Here is a 25,552-nt window from a genome sequence, read left to right as displayed (position 1 = left end):
ATATATTACAATTATTGTATATATATATGACATACGCGTGTTAAATAATTTGAATTTCAATTATCCATATAATTGTACATGTACTCCAGACTTATATTTACGAAATATATTTTCAAGGGAATCAAAATACATATTGTCATCGTATAATATTTATTAACTTTCTCAACATGATCAAACGGCATGTTGATTGTGGCTTAGCACCGATCACATGTACGTATTCACCTATCCTACATGTTGTGTACGTAAATGTATGTACACTTCAGTGTATACACATATATACATAAATGTATGTGCGCATAAAAAATGTGACATTATGAAAGAAATAGAAACAGTTTGCAATATTCATTGTCATAACGCTCAAATCTGTAGTCTCTTATCTTTAGCTGACCGTAATACTTCTTCCTTTGTTGCATCCATTCTGAGCACAATTAATAATCACATTTTTCTTGAAATGTAGCTCCTATTATGTAACAACGTTCTCTGAAATCACTTTAAAGGGCTGATAAAAACTATTCGCGAGGCAGTTCGACAACAAATAAAATTGTAAAACGTAACAAATAAAACGCAACTAATATTAATCCATGATAAAAGATGAACGAATTTTTCCTAGAATTGAAACGTTCTTCGTAGTGTCAATAACCAATCGAATATAAATCGACTATGTTTAAACGGCATTTTAAAAACATTTTGCATTCTACGCGTTTACTATCAGATTAAATACTAGATGTTCTAAATACATATTATACATACATAAACTACGACTATAAGTATTGATCCTATGGATATGCGTACGTTTTTCTTTATACGTTGTGCGGATTTATAGGTGTCAAAAAAAGGAAAGAGAAACGTATCAACAAGACAACAATGTAATATCAGATATCTTACATTATAGCCGATAATGTAGACCGTAAACATAGGCCCTCCTTGGTAACTTCTACATTCCTATTACTATGTAGGTAGTCGGTTTCATGCAGCTCGGTTTCGTTCGAACGAAAAGGAAACTCGTACATAAATATAATACCGTATAAAATCGCGAAAGAAGCACCATAGCGTAAGAGATACAGGATCGTTCGGGAAAGTCATTCGTCATGTATTTTCCCGATCGATCATGAGTCTTCCTCACGTAGAAAAATATTATTCGTCAGCTTTCGAATGAGCATCGTGCCTTTCACAATGCTACCGGCTACCACACTTCATTTCATCATTTGGCTCATCGTTAAACAGGCACCGTTCTCCGTGTTTCCAAAACGAGATTTATCAGGCGTGGACCGCAAAAGGTAGAAAAAACGTGTTATGCTACCCCATAAATCCCGAATTTCTCTGCAATTCTCTTCTCTCAGTCGAAACTGGATTTCGCTGGAGGAAAACTACGGGCCACCGTAGTTGTAGAAATAGGTTCTTGCTACCTTTGGGGTACCAGTAAAATTACTAATATCCCAAAGAGTATCGATAATAGTCTTTTGCTACCTGACCGATTTTAACACGGGGCTTGCTTTTATCCGCGGCGTCATCGCCGGCACTGGTTCTAACTTTGGTAACGAACAATCGGTGCTTAAGTCTGTCCAGATTTTGCCAACGTTTTCGGCCAGTCTATCCTTGTACTTGTAGGCCGTTCTATCGACTACCGATTGAGTCTTTATACAATCATCACCGCCGAATTCGCAGACCCGATAATGATGCAAAATTGCGGCGTCCGATGGAACGTTCAGAGTTCCATGCCCCGGAATAAATTCCCAGACAAAATGATTACCAGCTTCCACAATATCTTGCGGCTTGCAAATATACTTCGAGCGTTGCTTGTGCGGATGCAGTTTTGTTCTACGTCTGGTTTTCTTCAGAGTAATCAAACCTGCCTCTATGGGTGTTCGACTGGCCATCACGAAAGGATCGTCCACCCACTGCAGATAGAAGAATGCGTTTTGAAAAGAATATGCTCCGGTGGATTTTGTATTTGTGCGACTGCTCATCCATCTAAAATATAAAATTTTTATTTTTATTTACATTAATTGAAAAATATAGTGATTCTTATCGATATTCCAATACCACAATATTCGAAAAATTATTGCTTTATATGCCTATTTATAACAATGTTGCTGATTTTTTAATATATTACATTTACATTTTTTAATATATTAAAATACTTATTGCAGTTAGTAGAAACATAAATTTTACTTATTTAATGCACATAGTTCTTTGCATCGTCGAAGATTAAATAATGACGCCATTTAAGATTGCAAAAGAATGTCAACTAATGAGTAAATTATATGAATTTTATATAAAATATGTACATACAATACGTACATACAATATGTACGTAAAATATTATAATGTACGTATCTAGGATAGATAAAATTTATACATATAAATTTGAATTTGATATGTTTGAAGTATCTCCATATTATTAAAAAAAGCAATTGAGTCAATTAAATTATTATGACAAATATACAGAGCAATAATCTCACGTCTCTAAATCGGGGTACACAGATATCGATAAGAGTCATGTATAAGACTTCGTATCAGAAAATATCGTAAAACTACTGTAAAATAAAATATTGAAAATATTATAGATATATTTGGTTGTAATATAAAGGCCATTATATAATACTGTTGGTTATTAATTTATCTGCATATTTCATTAAAACCAATATGATCTGAGAGTTTAAAGAACTTTGTCCTGTAATAATTCTAATGGTTTAATTCCCCTAAAATAGAGTGTTTCCTTTTTCAATCCAAATATTTCTACATATTTCATACGATTCATAATTTACAGATGTGAATATTGTGTTTGAATGATAGAAACACACACAAAATATTTTTTATGAAAGTGAGAAACGAATCTTTGCACCAATCTGTTTTTATATTGATAACTATTTTTTTGTAATTAAATCTTTCTTCATTTCTTCATTTCTTCATTTAAGTTTAGTTTAGTTTATTTAAAAATTTTTATATGTGTTTCAATTTTACTCTAAAAAGTATCTATAATGGATTAAGAAAATATGTAATATGATGCTGTAACAAAAGATCACGCATACTAATCAGAACTTTTTCATGTCTTGTTTGAGTTTGAGATACTCTTTAGAAACATATAGTTGAGTCGAAAATGACCAGAAGAACGCAGTTAGTTGTATAAAATTACATTTCATTCCGATGGTATGTTAATTACTCATTGTTCAAAATTTTAGTATTTTAGTTTTAAACATCTGGCACATTCACACATTACGTATAAAGAAATTAAATAACCACAAATTTAATTATAACAAATTAACAAATTCTCACCTAATGAGATCAATGATCGTGTCGTTGTGCCTCGGTATAATGAACTCGTCGAGGTCCACCAACGCTACGTATTCGTATTTGTACATAGATCGATAAAGGCAATCGTTCAGGGCAGCGAACAGTCCCTCCGTGCGAATTTCTCGCTGCGAAATCATGTCCAAATGATGCCAAGGTAACACGGTCACAAGACCTTTAGTTTCGTAGTACTTAAGAGCACATCCAGCCTCCGTGCCAACCGTGTCGTTGTATAGAGTCACATGGCTAGCGCCAAGCAGTCTGTATAACTCAATGAACTCTATTAGCTGTAACACCTAGAAAATTTGCACTCATTAACATTTTTACTGTCACGACTAAAAGTAGCAGGTCTTTTCTACTTATTTCTTTCTTTTCTTCTCGTTTATTTAATCATCGTAAAATTCAGTCATTATTCACACGAATGCTTGTATACCTCATTCAGTTAAACCCTGTATATTTACAATTTACATATTGCTATATTTAGTTTATTAGGCGTTGTAAACTCTAAAAGCGTTTGAAATTTCATGCAAGATTTACTTTATAATAGATAACTGTCCAGAAACCTACTCGTACATTTACAAATTCTGATTAAGATTAATGAAGTTGTTTGACTTCAAAATTGTGTTCGTATAAGTCAAGTTCCTTAACATATTTGCTACCAGCGTAATATATACAGCGAAGATTAATTTAGATTTAACTTTGACCTACACAACCTAAGAAACGAGCATGTAACCGACACGTTTGGTAAAATAAAATAATCTCAGATACGGATTTGTATTAAACTTATACTGTATTATTAAATATATTATACAAAAGCATAAGGACTAATTGATCTATAGTAAACATTTTGCTCTAAGTCACTATATTAATGAACACGTAAATGTGTTAATGTGAAATCCTTTGCACTCAAATAACCTGACTTTGTTTGAGTATCTATTGAAAAATGAATACCTAAAATGGTATAAGTATACCATTAGAGTGGGCTCGATTTGAGCAGCCAATATCAACAAGCATGTAACTAGAGAAAATATTATATTATTAGACAACTATTGTTCATTTCATGTTAAAGAATAGTTAAGGTGTGTTCAATTTTACCCGAACGTTATAAAGCCACTTTTAGTCGAGCAAAATAACAGGTTCATATTGGCGAATGGTATTTACATACTTGAATACAGGTGACTCGAAGTCGAAAGATTTTATTAATAAGAATCAACGTAGAAATCTAAATGGATATTTCAAATCAAGCAGATAATGGATTTACATTGGTAAACTGGTTTAAAGTTGGTTAAATTTAAATCATTTGAATAAGGTAATTTGACTAATCTGAACAAATTTAACAGTATACTATCTTGCTTTCTATCGCCTCGACAGTGAATATGATATGAATATTTTACCTATCAGGTAACAATTATGTACATGCACGGATTGTGTGCTCGCATTATGGCAACGAAATAATTATTCTATAGCTGACAGCCGAATTGTACTATCCACATGATAATGAAACGATAATAGATATCGATTCTTAATTATACACTCTTATGTATTCAGTATCACCTTCTTCCATTATTTTTATTGTCATCAGTTAGAAATTCACATGCGTAGACGTTCTTTCAATATTTAATATACCTGCATTCATAAGTATTGGACATTTAAAATTTAATGATAAAAATAAAATATAATGTAATATAACAATAATTTCACCAATTTTATCACTTTAGCTACTCTCGTAGTTTGAGCAAATTTTTGATTTCTTTTTTATTTTCCATGCGTACAATAATGTGAAAAGATTTTCGGCCAGATAGATTTTTCAATTTATATTCTAACAGTGATATTTAAACAAGTTTTAACATATTATACCTTAGTGCACTGTTATACATGTATGTATGTACTGGCTCATGAAAATATTTGAACGCTACCTACCTCTTTCAAGTTTCCAGAATATCATTCAACAGTTCTTATTGCGTGTTACTTTAATTTCTTTAAGCAAAGCATAATTTAAACAAAGATATAAGTAAAATGAAAAACTACTTAAAATTACCGGTCGAAAACGATCCAGATCGTTACAGATCATATACAGATAGAAGGTTAAAATATCGTTTTTAGATTATAAAACGAAGAATCTATCTGATCAAGAGACATAAAATTCCGATCGATCAGTCGATTTTTGGAAAATCTAGATTACTATTATTTACTATTATATCATTTATTATTATGTTATTAATTAATCTAAATTGTCCAAAAGTCGTATTAATACTGTAGGTGTGCGACAATTACTGCTAGCCCAATACATAAGTTGTTAGTTAAGTGAACGATAGGCTTAATTCATTCGTCCATACTCTATCGGCTAAGCACGCTTTTGTCGTGACTCGACGCCATCAACTTCTAATCGAGAGTAATTGCCATCTACAACGAAATAAAGAAGGCAGCTCTTTAAGGAAAAGTTAAACAATTAGACTACGATAGAGTCTCGTTCGATGAAACGATCTTGTCATTTGTATAAGGCAGACTGCATAGACTGGTCCAGTAGGTTAACTCGTTAACCGTGGAAGATGATTTGATTTGTCACTGGGATTTCTAGTACCTTGGATATAAGCATTTCTGTATTTGTGGATCTTTACCATTCCTATTAGAAATAAATTATATCATATTCATATTTTCTACAACTGAAATCGACTAGAATTAATTTCTCTTTATTGACTTTTAAACAAAGATTTGAGGATTGAGAACAATTAACGTATTGCACGAGTAGGCTTTATTGCGACTCTGATCCTTCAGCTTCCCTTTGGTACCTATCACTTTGTATTTATACCATGTATCGTCCATAACTGTAGTTGCAGTAGATGCTTATTCTGATTAAACTATCATTCGAATACAAATAAATAGATAAAAGAACAAATAAAGAAATAAATAGATTTTTACGAATAAATTGCAGATATTCATCTACATTCATACTTTATTTTTAGATCGTCGTCAGAACACGCATCCCACTACTCACTGTAATTCTACCCCAATTGTAAGCTTTCCTTACGCACAAATCACTTAAGCCGAATTATGTTAAGCTGCAGTCGTTTTATTCCTTGGGTTCGGTTTGAAGCTTTTCGATTAGAAAACTAAGGGTTTCATTGGTAAGGTTGTAAATTATTGCAAGTCCCAAACATTACTCAGCACGGAAATCGTCACAGTTTGAACACGTTGATCGTAACGCTGGTTATAGGTGGTTTACGTTTCTAAATCTTTTAGAATGATCAAAATAAATTCCATAGGCTAACAAATTTTCAACAATGAGAATAATTTTGATAACAATGTTAGAAGAAGTTGTCAGATATAATACTATAATTTGTAAGAGTTTAATTTTTTGATGTAGCGTATTTCGCTGTATGGCGTCTGCTAGCCTGAAGTATATAAAATTTGCGTGACAATCAACGGGTCAAATGAATTCTCAACATGTACCTTTCGAACTTACTCTGTCGTAATCGTAATGTAGTGGTTTCACGCAAACGGCCAACAGTTCCTTGTCCTTCGTCCTAGTCTCGGGCTGATTCTGTACGAGGATACGATTCGTCGGTGCTGCTTTGAGCCTGGCTACAACGCTCACAGTTTCCGGTACTCTATCAGACGTAGGCGAATCTTTCGGTAGCGGGCAAATCACAAAGCAGGCACTGTACTTCAAGTTCCAATTTTCTCTGATCACCTATCAAAACGATCACGATAACCAGTTTAGCTTTATCGAAGAGCATGCTGCGTGCTTGCATCAACGAGCTTTCTCCCGGGAAAACGGAAATTACAAGCAACGAGCAAGTCGAAGTGTGTTGCCTCTAATTTATCCAACATATAGGGTGAATAAAAGCTGGTTCGAGACACTAAGAAAAAAAAAGGATGAATATTATGCAAAGTAACGTAAAGCGTCAGCTTCTACCTGCATGCTACGATATTTTACTTTTATGGAAGTTAATTTCTCTAGCTATTCTCAATTCTTTTTATTTTTGACTTTTATGATACTTCAGTTGATTCTGATAGATTCAACAAAAAATATTTCGAACAACAGCTTACTGATATCAAACAGAGGATTTACGGATGTAAAAAGAGGTTTCAAAAGTGTCATTTTTTAAACACAAAACGGCAGTCACTTTGTATTTTTTATGTAGTACGATATACTTTTCTGATCGTATTCGGGCGAATTTATAGATGTAATAAATAAGTTACTTCATGATCAAATAGATTTCATATACAAGTACAACATTTGACGCGTTCTTTCAAAAGAAAGTGAACGAGCTTACTGTTTAACTTAATACACAGCGCTCTTTAAATAATATAAAAATTGTTCTTCTTTTACATCAGTAAATTCTTCTCTTAATACCAATAAATTTCCACTGGAAATTATTATTTCGTTGAATTATCCGAGCCGGCATAAAAGTATCTTGCTGACTGATTTGCAGACTATGTTATGTATATTTTGTTCTATTTGTTTTTTAATAATTGATCTTGTTCCAAAGGCAACATTATAAACGTTACAGTTTATTTTACATTTTCTTCATTTGTTTAACGCACCTTCACTTTAGCAGCTACCGTTACGGAAGTTGTTACGTTGCCTCCGTTCTTTGGTCGATACCAAAGTCTACACCAAACGCGCTCTGGTCCTCTTGTCTTTGTTGCGCTTATTATGCGAACCATTCCTTGATTTTTACCTGTTGGTGCGCCCGTGCCACCAACCCTGTTATCGAAGTACGCTGAGTATACAAAGAATTTGAATCTGAGAATTGAAAAAAGAAATATCATCCTTTTAGAATCCGATCAACTCGTGCTATATACAATTACACTGGCTCGCGAAAGTATTTAAGCATTATAATATAACAACAAATTTTTATAATATATATATTGTATGTGTCGTATAAAACATTTCGAAATCTTATTAGCACTGTAAAAAAATTTACACGACTGCTATGATTATATCGGTCAAATTTGAAACCAAGCTGAAAATGTATATATATAGGTTATTACAAGATATTTACTATAAAAATATATTCAATAAAAAAATTGGAATAACACGAATAGCAGCCATCTTAAGTATATAAGTGTTAAATATAGTTCCACTGAATATTAAGGCTTATTCGTATAATAAATAATTGACTATTTAAATACTTTTATAATTTCCACGAAATTTGCACTAAAGTTGTTATAGTTTCTATACATATTTTCAGATTTGTTTCAAAATTTATCGATAATAATCACGATAGTTGGCTCTCGTTACAATGCCACCGACAATGTTTCGTATAATACGTATAATATTATCATAAAAAATGTCCACAAGTGTTTGAATACTCTCCTGAGCCACTACATGTAGCAGTAAATTGGTATAATTACGCATAATACTCTATAATCTATCGCAATCTATCGCACGGAATCGTAAAATGTTATGAGAGAAATAAGATTAACATAAAAATTATTATTGTGAAACGTGTAACAGCGAAAGCAATAAAGAAAAATAAAGAAAATGTGCAAGAGTAACTACTTCTTCTGTCCTAATTTCCTCTAGTTTCCTTTACTTAACAACTTTTTCAAATATAATTTCAAGACTTCTCATGCCACAACTGAATTCAATTTTATAATAAAATATAGGGTGAATAGGGGATCTTACGGGAAATTCAGCCACGTATAAGAAGGTGACCTAAAAACAATCTCGTCTCGACTATTTAGGCCGTGATTATACAGAAGAGCGTTAAGCGGTATAGCGACAGAGCGACCGAAAATAAATCTATAGGTTTGATCAATTTTGTGTCGCTCAACCACTATTTGTTTTATGGCTATGCCGCTTACCGCTTACCCTTCTTCTGTACAATCACGGCTTTACACGTAAAGAATTTTCGCGAAGTTTCTCGGGGTAATAGTCGAGTCGCGATAGTAGTGGAAGAATCAGCTGCATAGGTGCGTTGGCCCAAAAGGGTTAACAGCGAAGTACGCTCTGCGGAATTGATCTTGAACATTCTCGAAATCTCGGAATTAACAACGAAGCTAGCGAAATGAAGGCAATAGAAATGAAGAAACGACTAGTAGAGTTGCAAGAAACAGCAGTAGGGGATATCGCGGAAACAGGAGTGAAACTGAGTAATTTGGAAAATCATCTGAAGACTATAGAAATGACGACGGAAACAAGGGAGAAAGAAAAAGAAATTATGAAAGGAATAGACATGAGGATGGAAAGAAAGGATCTCGAAGAGGAAGTATAAGAGTTTTTAAGAAGCAAACTGGAAGTTAGCGCGGAGGTTGTACTAGCAAGAGAGATAGAAGATAGTAAAGTGATTCAAGCAAGAACAAAAGAGTGGCAAGACAGAATCAAAATAATGGAAAATGAGAAGAAACTGGGAGGTAAGAAAATACGTACATATAGGAAATGATAAAACAAAGATAAAGAGAAACATACAAAGCAAAGTAGTAAAAATAGCAAAATGTCGAAAGTAAGAAGAAATGGAATGAATGGAATTGGAGGGAAAACTTGAAGGGCGAAAAATCTCACGCAGAAGATGAAGAAAAGCTTTCGTTTAGGCCGACTAGGACGATAAAAATTCAACCACGGATAGAAAAAGATAAAGAAAGGTAAGAAAATATAAAAACGTAACAGGGTAAAACAAAAAAATAAGAAAAACACGAGAGAGTAAACCTGTAAATATTATCCTGCCAGGTGGCTGGATTTGCGAAAAGGATCGAAGATTTCTGAATTAGGTAAATAAATCCGATATGATAAACCTTTCTGAAACAGGATTCAAAGAAACGGATTGAGAAGAAGTGGAACATAGGTTAACAGAAGTTTAGGTGACACGGCGTACAAAAGAAGATAAAACGAAAATAGAAGCGACAGCAATAGGTGGAACGTTCACAGGAATAAAGCGGCAGATCGGAAAAGCGCAAACAAGATAGAACGATCCAGCCAACGATGATGGAATTCGTACATAACAGATCTGGCGAAATAAGACCATTAGAAGATTTAGAAGAGTTAACGGAAGACAGAAATTGATAACTCAATAATTGGAAGTGACTTCGATGCAAGAATCGAAAAGAAAGGAGAACTCTTTTGGGATGTACGAGAAAATACAAAACCGATACGATCCAAAGATGAGACGGATAATAAACAAGGAGAACACTTACTGCGAATGGTAGAAAAAGAAACGAATGGGTTATAATAAATGGAAACAAAGCAGGTGATATTACGAGTGAAGGGACAATCGACAGAGGAAACAGCTACTTGATAATAGACTAGGCAATAATAAATATAGCCACGTGGAATAAAGTAGAAAGGATAGAAGCAAGAACAAGAATTGGGTCAGATCATCGACCGTCAGAAATGGAAATCGCAGCCGACATTGCAGAACTAAGGACATGGTAGAAGAGGAGACAGAGATAGAGATGGACAATTGGAATGAAGAAGGGATACAGATTTACGAGGAAGCACAAGAAAAAAGGAAATTTTGAAAACGACGTAGTGCAGGGAGCAATACCCGGACTCACAGGGAAGATGAAAAAGGCAATCAACAAACAGAAGATCGAGAAGCGTGATAAAACCCAGGAAACAGGATGATGGTGGGATGAAGAATGCAGGCATAGTAGAAGAAAAATAAATAAAGCGGTAATGTGGAAACAGGATAAGATAAACGAAGTCAAATACAGAGAAGAGAAACAAAGACACGGCAAGCTACGTAAAGAAAAGACAGACGAAGCAGGAAAACAAGAACAGGAGAAAACAATGAAAGTAATGGAAATTAAGTACCAGGAAGAAATAGAGACGTATATATATACAAGAAAGAAAAATAGAGGTGAAATTCCAGAAAAAGTATAGAATTATCAGAATAGAAACATCGTTTCATGCATATGGTAGGAGCAGAAGATACATATGGATAAAGAAAATACGAATGAATAAAGAAGAAGAAAGCGGAAATGAAGAGAAGGAGGAAGAAATCGGGAGTGGTTATCGGTAAACTCAAAAATAAGAAAGCAACAGAAAAGAAAGAAAATCAAAAAAAAGAGAAAATCAAAGAAAGATTTAAGGAAATTATCAATAAAGTATGGAAAGGAGAGGTATCGTCCGAAGGTTCGAAGAGACTCTTGTTGTTGTGAGAAAGACGTTAAAAATTATAGGAGGATAACGTTAATGGACAGCGGATGTCAAATTTACTGTACTCGATATGAGAAACTAGATTAAGAAAATAGATCGAAGTAGAAATACTGAAATTATTGCCGGATCCACAAGCAGGATTCCGAGAAGATAGAAGCTGCATAGACAACATATTCATATCGAAAACTGCATTAGCAAAAAGAATTAAGATAAAAAGAAGCGTGCTCTGTATACGTTTTGCAAACTTGAAGGCTGCATTAGATACGGTAAACAGGAAAAAATTGTGGCAGAACATGAGAGGTAAAAGAATGGATCTAACGTTAGCGAAAACAATCGAAGAAATCTATAAGGAAGCAAAAAATGGAGTACAGGTGGGAAAATTCAAGGACAGGAGCGTTCTGGATCAGAAAAGGCCTAAGACAAGACTGCTGCTTAAGCTCGCTATTGTTTGCAATATTTATATTAGAGATAGACGACTACTTGAAAAGAACACAAGAAGAAGAAACTATTGTAGGAACGAAGAAAATATTCATTCTATCTTATGCAGATCATCCAGCAGTCATGAAGATAACTCAGAAGGAAGTGGAAAGTAAATTGAAGTATTTCGAGATATTTTTTGATGGAAAGGAACCGGAATTGAACTCGAATAAATCGGCGATCATAATGTTCAGAAAACACGCAGAAATGGATTTGAAAATATAAAGAAAGCGAAAAAATGGTAAAAGACGTGTGTAGAAAAGCGACAGCAGCAATGCCGCGAATCCGGAGAATCGGAGAAAGAAAATTTGCCGATGACTTTTGTGCGAGAATGTTAATGTTTAATGAGATGATCAAAAGTATCTGATATACGGGGCGGACATCTGAGGCTACAAGGAAAGAGAAGATGTGGAAGTAGTATAGGAAAGATATATCAAATGGATACTAAGATTAAATAGGTGCTCTCCAAGATATCTAATAAGAGAGGAAAAGCAAATAAGAAAAATATGTATAAAAATGGAAGACAGAGTTGTAGAATATGAAAAAGAAATTAAAAGTAACTGCAAAAACTCCCTGTTGAAAGAATACAGGAAAGAGATGGGCTAAATCAACTGGGTCAAAACGAAATGAGGTAAGGAAAGAGGCGAGTTTCTGAGAGATGTTGGAATGAGCAGATCGAAAGGTGAAGCAAGAGGCACCAAAACGAAGGGAAATAAGACAATCATCTGATGATCATGAATCCGAAATTTACTTAATCAAATAGAGAGTGTCTGAAAGTATAAAAATTTTGAAAACGCTGAAACTAAACCAATAGGAGCCTATCACAATCTTACTTTTAATAATATGAGTTCAACAAATGAACTCATTCTGTATATTATTATTACATTCAATCACTAATGAATGAACCTTATTCAGAAAATTATTTTCTTCCTTTTAGTACATTTTTGAATAAAACTACACCTTTTTAATTTTTTAATTTAGATATTTTACTTTTTACTTTTAATTTTTAACTGTTATCTGATTATAACATACACTGAAACACATTGAAAGACAAAGACTTTTTCAGATTTCATCTTAGCTACTTGGACAATTATTTCCGATAAAAAAATTGCCAATTTTTTTTTAATTAAGAGAAACATGAAAGAGAATGTGAAAAAGTGGAAAAATAATAATTACATGTTCTTACATTATGTTATTAAATAAAGGCTCAAGTATGGGGTATGGTAATACCATATATAAAATATTTTGCGAAACATCAATGGATCTTGAAGCGGAATTTCTTGTATTAGACTTTCCATCGAGAAGAACGTCAAAGTTATATTGTAATTCACGGTAACCTCCATTATATGCAAATGAGAGGCCAAAAATGTGTTGAGAAACGCTAAGTTGGTATGACCGCTAGTTCCTATAAGCTAAGTTGGTACGACTTCTAACGACGCTCTTTTGTCTTAGAAGTCGACCACGTGTTAATTGCTTAGGCGTATCCGGTGTGATCAGACGTTTTGTACAAGGAGTAAAAATAAAAGGTGTGGTAATCAATCCGTGTGAACCAGCTTGAATATCAACCCCAATCTATATGTAATAACAAAATGAAAGAAAAATATGAAGACATAATGGATCTACTATGTTATATTTCACCGATTCATCACGAATACCTAAAATTTCCAAAACAGAAAATGTTGTTATTGAAGGAGAAGATTATTAATAATTAATTACGCAAGATTATAATATATGTAACATAAGCAAATAAACCTGTTTGCTTTTAACTTGTTTCTTTAATAAAATTAATTATTTTTTATTATCATCATTTTCATATCATCATTATTTTCAATGAAAAAGTATTAGACAATTAATAAAAAAGAAAACTGATTTCGTTTATTTGTATTATCGATTATTTGCAAACTGGCATGCGTATAATTAACATTGTGCTGTAAGAAGTTAATTAACTAATTACGTTCGAAAAAATTAGCCGTAATTTTAGCGCATCGTACATTCTTTACAAAAACATGAAAGAAATACTTTTTTCTGTTATCAATAATTAATAAAAGTTGATCTTCCCAACAGCTTAAAAAAATAGATTTCTGAAAGTAAAAAATAACCGGTTAATTTTAATAAATTTAAATATCCTAGCTGGTCGCATAAAATAATATTAAATTCCTAAATTGGAGATTAACAGAAATTAATTAAACGTGCACGAACTTAGTTTGAAAAATGATTTAGCCTCAATAATATTTAATAGAAAGCGATATAAGTGTAAGCGGCACATTTTTATAGACTGACAATAAAATGATCGATTGGCATTAAACGTAAATAATTATCTGCAATAAATATTCAAGAAGCCTTATCAAATCGTGAACACACTTAGTCTTCGTGACTGGCAACCATTCGGCGTGCGTGATCCTCAAACTCTGATCGAGTTGTGGTAGACGAGCTTCCAAGTTGGGTGGTAAGCTCGGTAAACCTCTCGGGTCCGGTTGTATCGCGGTCTTCTGTCCTCCGTCTTCCCCACGCATCAATAATCCGATATGATCGTCGAAGCTGCCCTTCAATCCAATATAATCTTCAGCCTGTGAAAGCCAACAGGACGTTTAATCGCTACTGTGTATGTATCTTGATCGAGGATGTTATTTCGTAGAAGGGAATTAGAGACGTTTCCAATCTCTACTTTTCGATAAATTATTATTTGACATAATTCTGAGATTGTTTCGTTATGTAATACATACGTTATTATTGACGGATTTAAGATTTTGCACACGCAAATATCTCCAATAAAGTATTGATTTTTATTGATTTAAAAATAAAACACGTTTATTTTTATGTGTGTATCTATTTATTTTCATTATATCATTTTTAATTATGTAATTGGCTATATGCGATAAATTCATATATACGCTAAAAGTTGATATAGTTCTCATAGTTGATATAGTTCTGTATAGTTCTCATGTTAATAATATGTTATGATGATATTTTGTGACAGTTTCTTTTTCTTTGATTCGTTAAACTTTTTATTGCTATTGACGCGTCAGTTGCGTTTCGTCGATTATTTGAACAGCACTGCTTACACAATTATTGAGTTTTTTCTATTATTGAGCATTTATTGCTGTAATATCTCCAAGTTTAAAGAAAGGATACTGCGCCACGAGATAGTTATCGAATATTATTACTCGGTAATTTCTGACGACCGATTCGCCTAAATTAAGCTAAAAATAGTTACGTTAGAAAGAAATATTTCGCTTCTCTCTTTCTCTGAAGGGAAAGTAAAATTTTGACAGTGGGTTAAGTGTTAAGTGAAACAGCGTCGTGAATACTTCACGTAAATAGAAAAGACAGATTATGTAGATCGACAAAAAAAATATATATGTCGGAGATGAAAGAACACCGGAACCCCTCCTTGGATTCGCGGGAATACCGTAACGTTGTAACTTAGATTAAACAAATGCCGCTCCGATTGTTCGAGATTTATGATCATGAGCTTGGGCTCGAGGCGACAATCAGTCGCCGAACGTAGCGGCGGTTAAAGGGATGAACGTTTTATCTAACAAAGGCACAGAGTAACTCTATACCTCTCCTTAAAAGAAATAGTCGTAGCGACACGTGGCAGTAAATACTTCAATGGTTTCTGTCCCGCGGCCCGCCACACGCAGATTTTGTCCTCCGGGTAAGATGATCACCGGGTGTCGGCATGCCTTTGCAATGTATGTTTAGCTAACGTGAGGACCAGCTATAAATCTTAAGATTTAGTCAAGCGAAGTCCTTCAAATAGACTTTGTTGCAACTACGGGAAGATAGGAGAAACCTATCTTCCACGAACGATGCCCCCCGTCAACAACCTCCCCTCAAGGGCGGCCAGCATCTCTTTCAAAACGCCGATATGGAGATCGACCAATTAGCAACAGCGCTAATTTCCCTCACCTTTGGAACGAAAGCTTTCTTTGACGAATCCGAGGATCTCATGTCCTTAGACACGCCCATCACAGTTTTCTTCGACAGCGTCACCGTGATGGAGAACCACTCTCCCGTACGATCTCGACGACGATTCAAGTAACCCTCAGATACGTAGTGATTGCCCCACGCATCAACATTGAGTACAACTTAGACGCTAAAGAAGAGTAGAGTTCGTCATCCCGTTGACCGTGGATTCGTTATTGGGCCTAGGATCATTGTCATTAGCTTCTCGAGTATCTAATTATCGCGATTACTTGTCCAATTCCATCATAGTCATATTTGCACCAGTAAATATCTCCTTTATTGCATAATGATCACGTCTAGTGACAATAGGGATTCGTTTCACGCCCTTAACCCTAACTCTAATCTTAACGCCCACCCGACATATATATATGTATATAGTGTGTGTATTCATGTTATTTGTTATTGTTAATATATGTCGGAGATGGAAAAGCACTGGAACCTCTCCTTGGATTCTCGGGAATACCGTAATGTCGTAATTTAGATTAAACAAATGTCGCTCCGATTGTTCGAGGTTTATGATAGTGAGCTTGGGCTCGAGGCGACAACCAGTCGCCGAACGTAGCCGCGGTCAAGGGATGAACGTTTTGTCTAACAAAGGCATGAAGTAACCCTATAGCTATCTTTAAAAGAAATACTTAGGACGGGGCACGACTGTAAGCGTTTCAACGATTTCTGTCCCGTGGCTCGCCACACGCAGACTCTATTCTTTGAGTAAGATGATTACCAGATGTCGACGCGTCTCCACAGTACATGTTCAGCTAGCCCGAGGACCCGCTATAAATCTTAAGATCTGTTTAACTAAAGTCCTTCAAACCGACAAACAGTCCTCGTCCCAACTACGAGAAAATAGGAGAAATCTATTTTTCTCACCAACGACGCTTCCTCTTCTCGAACTTTCTCTTAAGGGCGCCTAGCACCCTTCCCTAACCACCAACATGGAAATTGACCAATTAACAGTAACGCCGATTTCCCTCACTTTCCGAATGAAGGCTTTTCTCCACGAATCCGATGATTTCGTGCCCTTAGGCACACCCGTCATAGTTTTCCTCGACAGCGTTACCGTGATGGAGAACCACTCTCCGGTACGATCTCGACGACGATTCAAGTAACTCTCGGATACGTAGTGATTGCCCCACGCATTAACATTGAGTACAACTTAGACGCTAAAGAAGAGTAGAGTTCGTCATCCCGTTGACCGTGGATTCGTTATTGAGCCTAGGATCATTGTCATTAGCTTCTCGAGTATCAATTTATCGCGATTACTTGTCCAATTCCAACATGGTCATGTTTGCACTAGTAAATATCTCCTCTATTGCATAGTGATCACGTCTAGTGTCAATAGGGATTCGTTTACGCCCTTAACCCTAACTCTAATCGTAACGCCAACCCGACATATATATATATTAATATAACATCAAAGAATTAATTATACCAACAACAATGAATTGAATTTTAAAGTTTATATTTCCAGTTTATATATTTATTTAATAAACGATATTATGAACTAGATAGTATGTTGGGATACAATTAAAAACTCAATTACTTATTTAAAAATGATTACAATTTATTTACTTAAATGAATATTTGTCATTTATATAAATATACTTTCAAAAAATAAATTGTTCATTTCCTAATGAAAATTCTTGTAATTTTATTTGAGAAATATTACATGCTTAAATAAATTGAAATGCAATTACGAAAAGATGAATTAATAAAGCTTTTACACATTGCAGAAACAACCTAATAATATCTTCCAATAAATCATAGCTTTTGGGAATTGCCTATCACAATGTGTATAGGTATAATTGATCACACCATAATTACTCTACTCGCATAATTTTGAAACTCATCGAACATTTGACCCAAAAATGAAATCATAAATATTGATTTACATGATTGGGGAAATATGTTCCAAGCGATATTTGGACGTCAGAGACCTATTCTATGATACAAAGTGTTGGAACAGTTATTGACTGTGACCTTTTTTAGCTTCAGAGTTACAGACATTGCCTTACGTATGTAAGTTTGCGGGTTTACTAAATCATCATCCATTACATTGAATGTATGTGACTTGATCATCCACCAAAGAGTAATAGCGAAAAATAAATCTTGAATATTTTTTTATAATTAATTTTATAGAATACTTAAATCTTCTATATTTTTAAAAAATAGCTCATCTCTGTATAGAGACATAGATATTTGTGATCTAGGCCACTTGTAAAGTCAGTAGTACGATTATTATTGTGAAATAACAATTGTCTTTCCTAATTACTTTGATCACTAATAATAATCATATCGAATTCCATTTCCATCAAAATAAAGCTTTAAAAATTTCTATGTATGGTTTGTAACCAATTAATAGATGTAATATAATTTATAACGTAACTTATAAGTAAAAATATAATTTATAAACAAATATAATAATTACCTATCTCTAACATTTATAATATTTATAATGATACTACTAAAAATGAGTAATATCAAAAGAAATTACCGAGAATTTCTGACCATTAAAGAAATAAAGAAAAGGTAGTTGATGTGGCGATGAATTATAGAAATCTTTCGCTTACTATACACATATCTAAAATTACGATATAAAACTAAATGTGGCTTGGATACTGTTCTCGTATATCGATAAAGGTTTCTGTGCAATAGATAAAACTTAACATTTTATTTTCATTATATAGTTATCACTATATTAAATGGTAATATCTTTACATTTTATGTCGTCATCTTTAAGCTATATATTTTTCTCATAAAACTTCTGTAATAAAATAAAATAACTCGTAATAACTCGTAAAAAATGTTTCAAACAAAAGTTGCGTGATTTCACAAAACCTCGTTAACTTATTATTAGTTATTTTTAAAAGAATTACATCTCAATTATGTTCAATGATATCATACTGAAATCCATCTTGTTGATCATACAGTAAATTTCAGCTAATTTCATAAGAATATACTAATCTCAAAAAATTAGTGCTATATCAACTACATAGTTATATTAAAAAGAATTATTAACAATAATTTTCATAAAAGTTAGCTTTTAGAATCACCAACATCTATCAATTAACAAAATCTCCAGTTTCAGAATGATCGATATTAACTTGCGAAATCGTCAACTCTAGCCCTCAGAGTTATCGATATCGGCTTCCGCAGCTCCATAATTAGTACTATCAGTTCATACGATACTTACATTCTTCAATATCGCGTGTCACCACTCCTAGATCGTCAATATCGATTCCCCACTTTCCTTTTTTCACTGTTCTCACTATCTTGTTCTGTGCTTCGAGATGATGTATCAAGTGTCCCAAGCGTATTTTATTTATGTGAAAAGTTACGTTATACATCAAAGTTTCCAACTACACATATATTTTATCATGCTGCTTCAGATAAGACTGTATACCTTAACTAAAAAGTATAATGCAAGTGACTTTGTATACCTAAAACCTTGATATATAGGTTTCATACATACGAGCCTCTTTGAAGCGAAACTGTTCAACTCCATCTACTTTTTATCAATTTTTCAGTTTCATGTACGCAAGTACAGGATTGATGTTTAATTCTCGAAAAAATTACTTACTTCCATCAGTTCAATTATCACTACAGGATGGTATAAGTAATAACAAATTTAAAAGTAAATTTAAAAGATAGTGTTTGTAATCATCACTTTTTCATCTCTTTCAATTATAGAATTGATCAATGTGGCTTCTAAACGGCTCATGTATTTGTATCGTTGTGTATCATTTGTATAATGAATCATTTTAATGACGAATGCCGGCAAATTCAATTTAATTTAATCTGTAATTATTACTCAAATTTAAAATTTTTAAGTCGTATCTATAGTATTTCAAAGTATAGAAAGTATATTTTTGTACATTATATTATAGAAAGAATTAAAAAACCAAACCACATATGAGAGTATATGCATAACAGTATAATCAAAATAAGAATATAACAGCAACGATGATGTTATTTACTAACCCTCGCTTCATTATGAACAGGTGGTTTTAGATCTAAATATTGAACAAAACAAAAGAGTACATTTTTAGTGTACCACGTAATATATTCTAATCCTTCGAAAGAAGAAAAGAATATTAGTAATATGATTCAACTTTTATTCACGATTGTGCCTTAGTAGTCTTATAATTTAATAACATTTGTTACATCACATTTTTCGGGATTTTCTTCTAATTCTACAGCATCCATTATATTATTCTGACGTAACAGTAAATTTACTGCTAGAAATAACACTTGACATGTAATTCAATAAAATAATGGTATAGACATAAAGAAGTCACAGAGAAAATATGAATGTACGAAATTTTATTTAGATTTATATTGGATGCAAAATTATCCAATTTACCGGCTTATAATCATAAAAAATTTTGTATATTCATTAAATTATAATCATTAAAATTTTGTATGTATGTATTGTATCATTTTAAAGGAAAGATTAAAAATCTTCTAAAACTCTTGTAATTATTATCTACTTATTACTATAAACGAAAAGTATAAATCATAATTCAATTTTATATATTTTAGAATTAATTCTGTCCTCCTTACAGGTCAATAGTTATCGAACAAATCCTTATTTTTTTTCTCAATTTTTAATATATACGTACATATTATATACGATTATATATACTTCTTTTTTTTTTAAAGATTCCTTTCAAATTGTAGAATCTCTTTTATAATTTTTCATTATACACTTCTATACTTCATAAAATTAATAAACTTTTCAAAAGGTTCATGCTCCTATATCTACCAAAGACATACTTTCCTGATTTATCTGCAATTTCATATGTTACAGCCTAATTTCAACAAATAAAGAAATCGCAATCCTACATAATTTACTTTTCATCTCCAATAGATGATGCAATGACATAAAAATGAATATCCAAACATGGAGATGCGTTAATACAATAATTAATAGAATTGGTGTACAAGAGGTATATGCAGGATTTGACACTATCGAGGTTTGAGTAGGAAAATGCGTTTATTTCACGGGCAATTTCAAATGGATTTTTCGAACGCTATTTTGGCCCGTTGACGTTTGAAAAATTTCATTTCCACGGATTTCACAGGCTTTTTCATGCCTTTCGCCAGATTATACGACACACTCCTATGTGTCATGTATGCACAGTCGGGATCATCATCTGCGTGTACACACGCTTGTACCAGCTTCTGTGCATTTTTTCATTGCACGATGATCGATCGTTCGACTGGATTGCGGGACACAGTGGCCACGTGAAAAATGGCATCATTTTTCTTCGGTTATGGCTCTCTATTTTTACGCGTTACAACCCGCGTACCGGGTCATAAACATCCCAGACGAAATGAATTTTTGTTCAAATAATGGCCATCGTAATTTTTGCATAATTCCGTATTTGAATAATATTAACTACCGTTAGCACAATGGCCGTTGTAATTATTCAAATGACAATGAGTTTTAAATTTATTCCAAACGTGAAACCATTTCAGCCAGTTAATAACTCTATCTTTAAAGAGAGATACATCTTATTTTATGTAAATTTTCTAATAAATTGATTGCATGTAAAAATATAATATACATAAGGGGATATTTTTAAAATATTTGTTGGGAAATTGTTTCATGAAACTTGGGCATTTAAATATGAATTATAAATTTGACATATTTATATCAAACATCTGCCCTTTAATTGTTTTTAATTTTTTTTTAGACATATTTGTTTATAAATCTTTCAATATTTTCTTTTAACGTTTAAATATGTGCTAAATTTTTATAAATTGCGGATTTCATTGAACATTCTTCTTTAATGTTCATTGTTTGATACTAAAATGAAAAAATAATACCCTTCTCTCTTCTTTCTTCTCTCTTTAATTATTATACTGTATATAACTATTAATATTAATTAATAATAATTATAAAGTATAGCTCTCGGATAATATTATAAATTTATGAAGATAACAGTAAAAAGTATATAGCAGATACATCAAGTATAATTGGAGAATTGATAAATTAGTAAACCTATTAATAATTTCCTTGATGTACAAATAAACATGAATACTACAACAATGTTATAGTACTATAGTAGCAGCATATAAGCTGGTTAATAATCTTATCAGTATAAATTAGTTGAATGTATTAAACTATTATTCGTAATACGTTACAAACACAATCAATAATAAATTATATTTCAATTATATTATGAACCGACACACTCTCGATAAATTTAATGATAAGAAATTTAGAAACTTTAAAATCAAACAGGAAACGAAACTACCTCTATTCAAAAAGTAGATTAACTATTAGGTTGTCCGAAAAATTTCTTTCGTTTCATAAGGTGATAATAGATGAATTTCTATTTTATATTATTTTATTGTATTAGGTACGATTGTATTAGGTATTTCGTTATATTTCTATTATTATGTTCGTGCATAATTCAATAAACTAATATAAAACGAAAAATAACTAATATAAAATATAATAATATAAAAATAAACTAATATAAACTGAAAAATTTCAAAACCGGACAAAATACAAAAATATATCATTATTCAAATTACAAGAACTTAACTATGTTAAATATCTCGTCCTCTCATTTTCTAATTCCTCAATATATCTTAAATGAAGATTCCATGCGCATAAAAATATATCACACGTCAATAATTTCAATAAATTTCACTATGACAAATATAAAAACCTTTAGAACCAAACAAGAAACGAAATGAATCTTTTATCTCTATAATACAAACTGTACGTTCAAGGTTTCAATCGAAAATGGTCTAACACGAAGTTTAAGCGAATACGACATCAACGATACCTTTCTTACCATTAAAACAGTTCCATTTGGAACCATTTAATACAATTCCCCTATGAAAACGCTTTTAAAGGAATACAATTAAGCTACCCCTGAAACGGAGAGTTACGCGTTGTTTCATCAAAGCTGTTCAACGTTATCTACTCGAAAGCCGGTGCTCGCAAAAATTCCCATTTTTCCCCCTCCTATCAAAGATTTTATCTGTATGCCATTCTTTAAATGGAGCTATTTAAAAGTTTCAGCGTTTAACAGTGGTAATTTTGTTTCCACGATTCAAACGAATAGCAGAGTTTCCACTAGGGAAAGCGTGTTTTTTTTATCCGCGGAAGAGCCTAAAAACGCAATATGTCAACCGTGTCATGGTCACGCGTTGTGCCGTGACGATTTCAAAGCAAAATTGTCACCTCTATATTAAGTACACCTCTTATGCGATATTATATATATTTATTTATTATAATAATTATAATAATAAATAATATTATTATACAATAAAAATAATATTGTAATAATTATATATATAATATATATAAGGATTATATTATAAATATAATGAGATAAGATTCACATATCAATAATATTTTATCGAAATAAATATATTTGTTGAGTATTAACCTTTGACTGGTCACGAGCCTCGGAATCACGCGATATTTAGGAGATCCCATACGAAATATACATATAATTTATTTTATTATTATTACTATATCAGGTGTTCGTAATGACTTTTATGTACAAATGTTATGTTTTTTAAATTAAAAATGAAACGTAATATACTATTTTTATTTTTATACTGTAAACACAAACCAGAACATTAAAAAATTATTTTCTTGGTAAGAATAAGCAAGAGCAATGCAAGTTTCGTTGCTTCTTCGCGTGTCTACTATCGTGGAGCTTGTAATTCCGAAGCAAATTTTCAACTGTCTCATAAGTAAACCGCTAGAGTGCACAACGAAACTCAGCTATATGAAAGTACAAAATTCGCACGATTGAAATAACAATACTATGAACTTTGAAATTGCCTGTGGTTTGTTAAACCCCACGTGTCCAATCGAGGATTGTAGTAATTAATGTTCGCGTTGTAATTAATATTTTGTGGACTGTCCACAAAATATTTCCTCTTGACTGTGTACATTAACTTACACTTATTTGCATACTTACCAAAACTTTTACATTACACGTGTTATACTTGTAGAAAATATTTTGAAATTTTATTACCATTGTAATGAGACACGACTAGCATGACTATAAATTGGAGATCAATATACAAATGTATATGGAAATTACAGGAGATTTATGGCAAACATATATTAGGTCATCCCATAAGTTCGTTCCGTTTTTCGAGCGGTTATATATGTTAAGATTGTTTACATACCTTTCAGTTTCATGAAAAAACGTAATCCCCCTCTCGTTGTACAACATCTTCCCATTTTTCAAGTGCATTGGTCCCTTATCGACTTATGTTTATAAATAGACACATGAAATGTATACACAAAAGTCGGCACGAACTTATGGGATGACCTAATATTTAGTAGAAAATTAATACATAGCATGAATAATCTTCTTAAGTATATAAGTATCAAGTATATAAGCGTTAAGCATCCGGAATATGACTTTTTACTAACTCGGTTGTTATTATGTGTCTTTTAGTCCCTGACCTGGTTTCTTATTGTTTTGGACTTTACACAAATTTGATCAAATTCTGAGGTATCTGTTATAGTATCTAATTTACCACACAGGCAATACTTTAGCCAAATGTTCAAACCTTTATGCGATAAAAATAAAAGTTTGGTGGAAGATTATAGAAAATAAAACGCGATTGTCATGATTATTTTGATAAAATTCGAAACCAATCTGAAAATTACATATAGAAGTTACAGGATATTTATTCCAAATATATATATTATAAAAAATTAGTATACAGCATGAATAATCATCTTAAGTATACAATAAGTGTTAAAGATGCTCCCACTGAATATTGAAGTTTTTTACTATACTGGATAATTATCTGTTCAATTACAATATCCTTTGCGATATCCGCGAACCATATACATCCACTAAATATTTTGTAGTTTCTATATACATGCCACATTTGCTTGAAATTTTCCCAATATAACGATGATAGTCAAGTCTCATAACAGTGCTAACGAAATTTCAAAATGTTCCGTATAACACATGCAATGTACAGGATGAGTCAGTAGGAAGTTCTACGTAAAATAATTCATTGTCTATTGGTTTTATCGAAAAATGTAAATGAATTATGATGTATTTCAAAGGACTCGTCGAACGGATGCAATTTTATTTTTTTATATCTCATATATTCTGAGATATCGAGTTGTGTTGGTCGAGTTGATTTTGTGTTTTTTAAATTTACTTTTACTTTTTACAACATTAATCGATCTAACTAGATATTCTCTACAAAAAGGTATTAATTTATTTATATCGGGAAACCGTTGTAAGTGAATTATGTTGTATTAACCTATTAATACCGAAAAAGCCATTAGTTTGTCAGATATTTCAACTTTAATTTGTCAAATTTAACGTATGAAAGATAAAGACACATTCCTTGCCTTTCATACGTTAAATTTGGCAAATTAAAGTTAAAATATCTGACAAACTAATGGCTTTTTCGGTATTAATAGGTTAATACAACATAATTCACTTACAACACTTTTCGATAAAACCAATACAGAACGAGTTAGTTTAGATAGCACTTCTTATTGACACACTCTGTATATTCATAGAAGTTATCTATAAATTTTCGAATACTTCCCTGAGCTTGTGTATATGTGTCACATCTTTTGATCACCATTTTGATCGACTATAACATTTATTAATACCATATATAATTGTTTCTCATTATTTAATTGCTATTTTTTTAGGAGATTTTATAATAGAAATTTAGATTTTTAGCAAT

At 32.3% G+C, this 25,552-nt stretch overlaps 1 protein-coding gene across 2 annotated transcripts in view; it reads right to left on the bottom strand.

Annotated features, from left to right (window-relative positions):
* Positions 1-133: 133 nt before the first annotated feature.
* LOC100646414 (beta-1,4-galactosyltransferase galt-1) overlaps positions 134-25,552 on the bottom strand; it is a 148,782-nt gene continuing 123,363 nt past the window's right edge. For both annotated transcript variants that reach the window (XM_003396373.4, XM_012310063.3), the window contains 5 exons: positions 14,234-14,439; positions 7,840-8,041; positions 6,755-6,982; positions 3,277-3,587; positions 134-1,971 (listed from right to left, as the gene is read on the bottom strand). In XM_003396373.4, the coding sequence (XP_003396421.1) occupies positions 1,464-1,971; positions 3,277-3,587; positions 6,755-6,982; positions 7,840-8,041; positions 14,234-14,439 (1,455 nt within the window). In that variant the 3' untranslated portion in view covers positions 134-1,463. The remainder of the gene's footprint in view (positions 1,972-3,276; positions 3,588-6,754; positions 6,983-7,839; positions 8,042-14,233; positions 14,440-25,552) is intronic.

The sequence above is a fragment of the Bombus terrestris genome, chromosome 7 (assembly GCF_910591885.1).
Source record: "Bombus terrestris chromosome 7, iyBomTerr1.2, whole genome shotgun sequence".
In the NCBI taxonomy this organism is placed as follows: Eukaryota; Metazoa; Arthropoda; class Insecta; order Hymenoptera; family Apidae; genus Bombus; species Bombus terrestris.
Note: the sequence above shows the minus strand (reverse complement) of the source record. Positions and strands in the feature narration are given on the sequence as shown.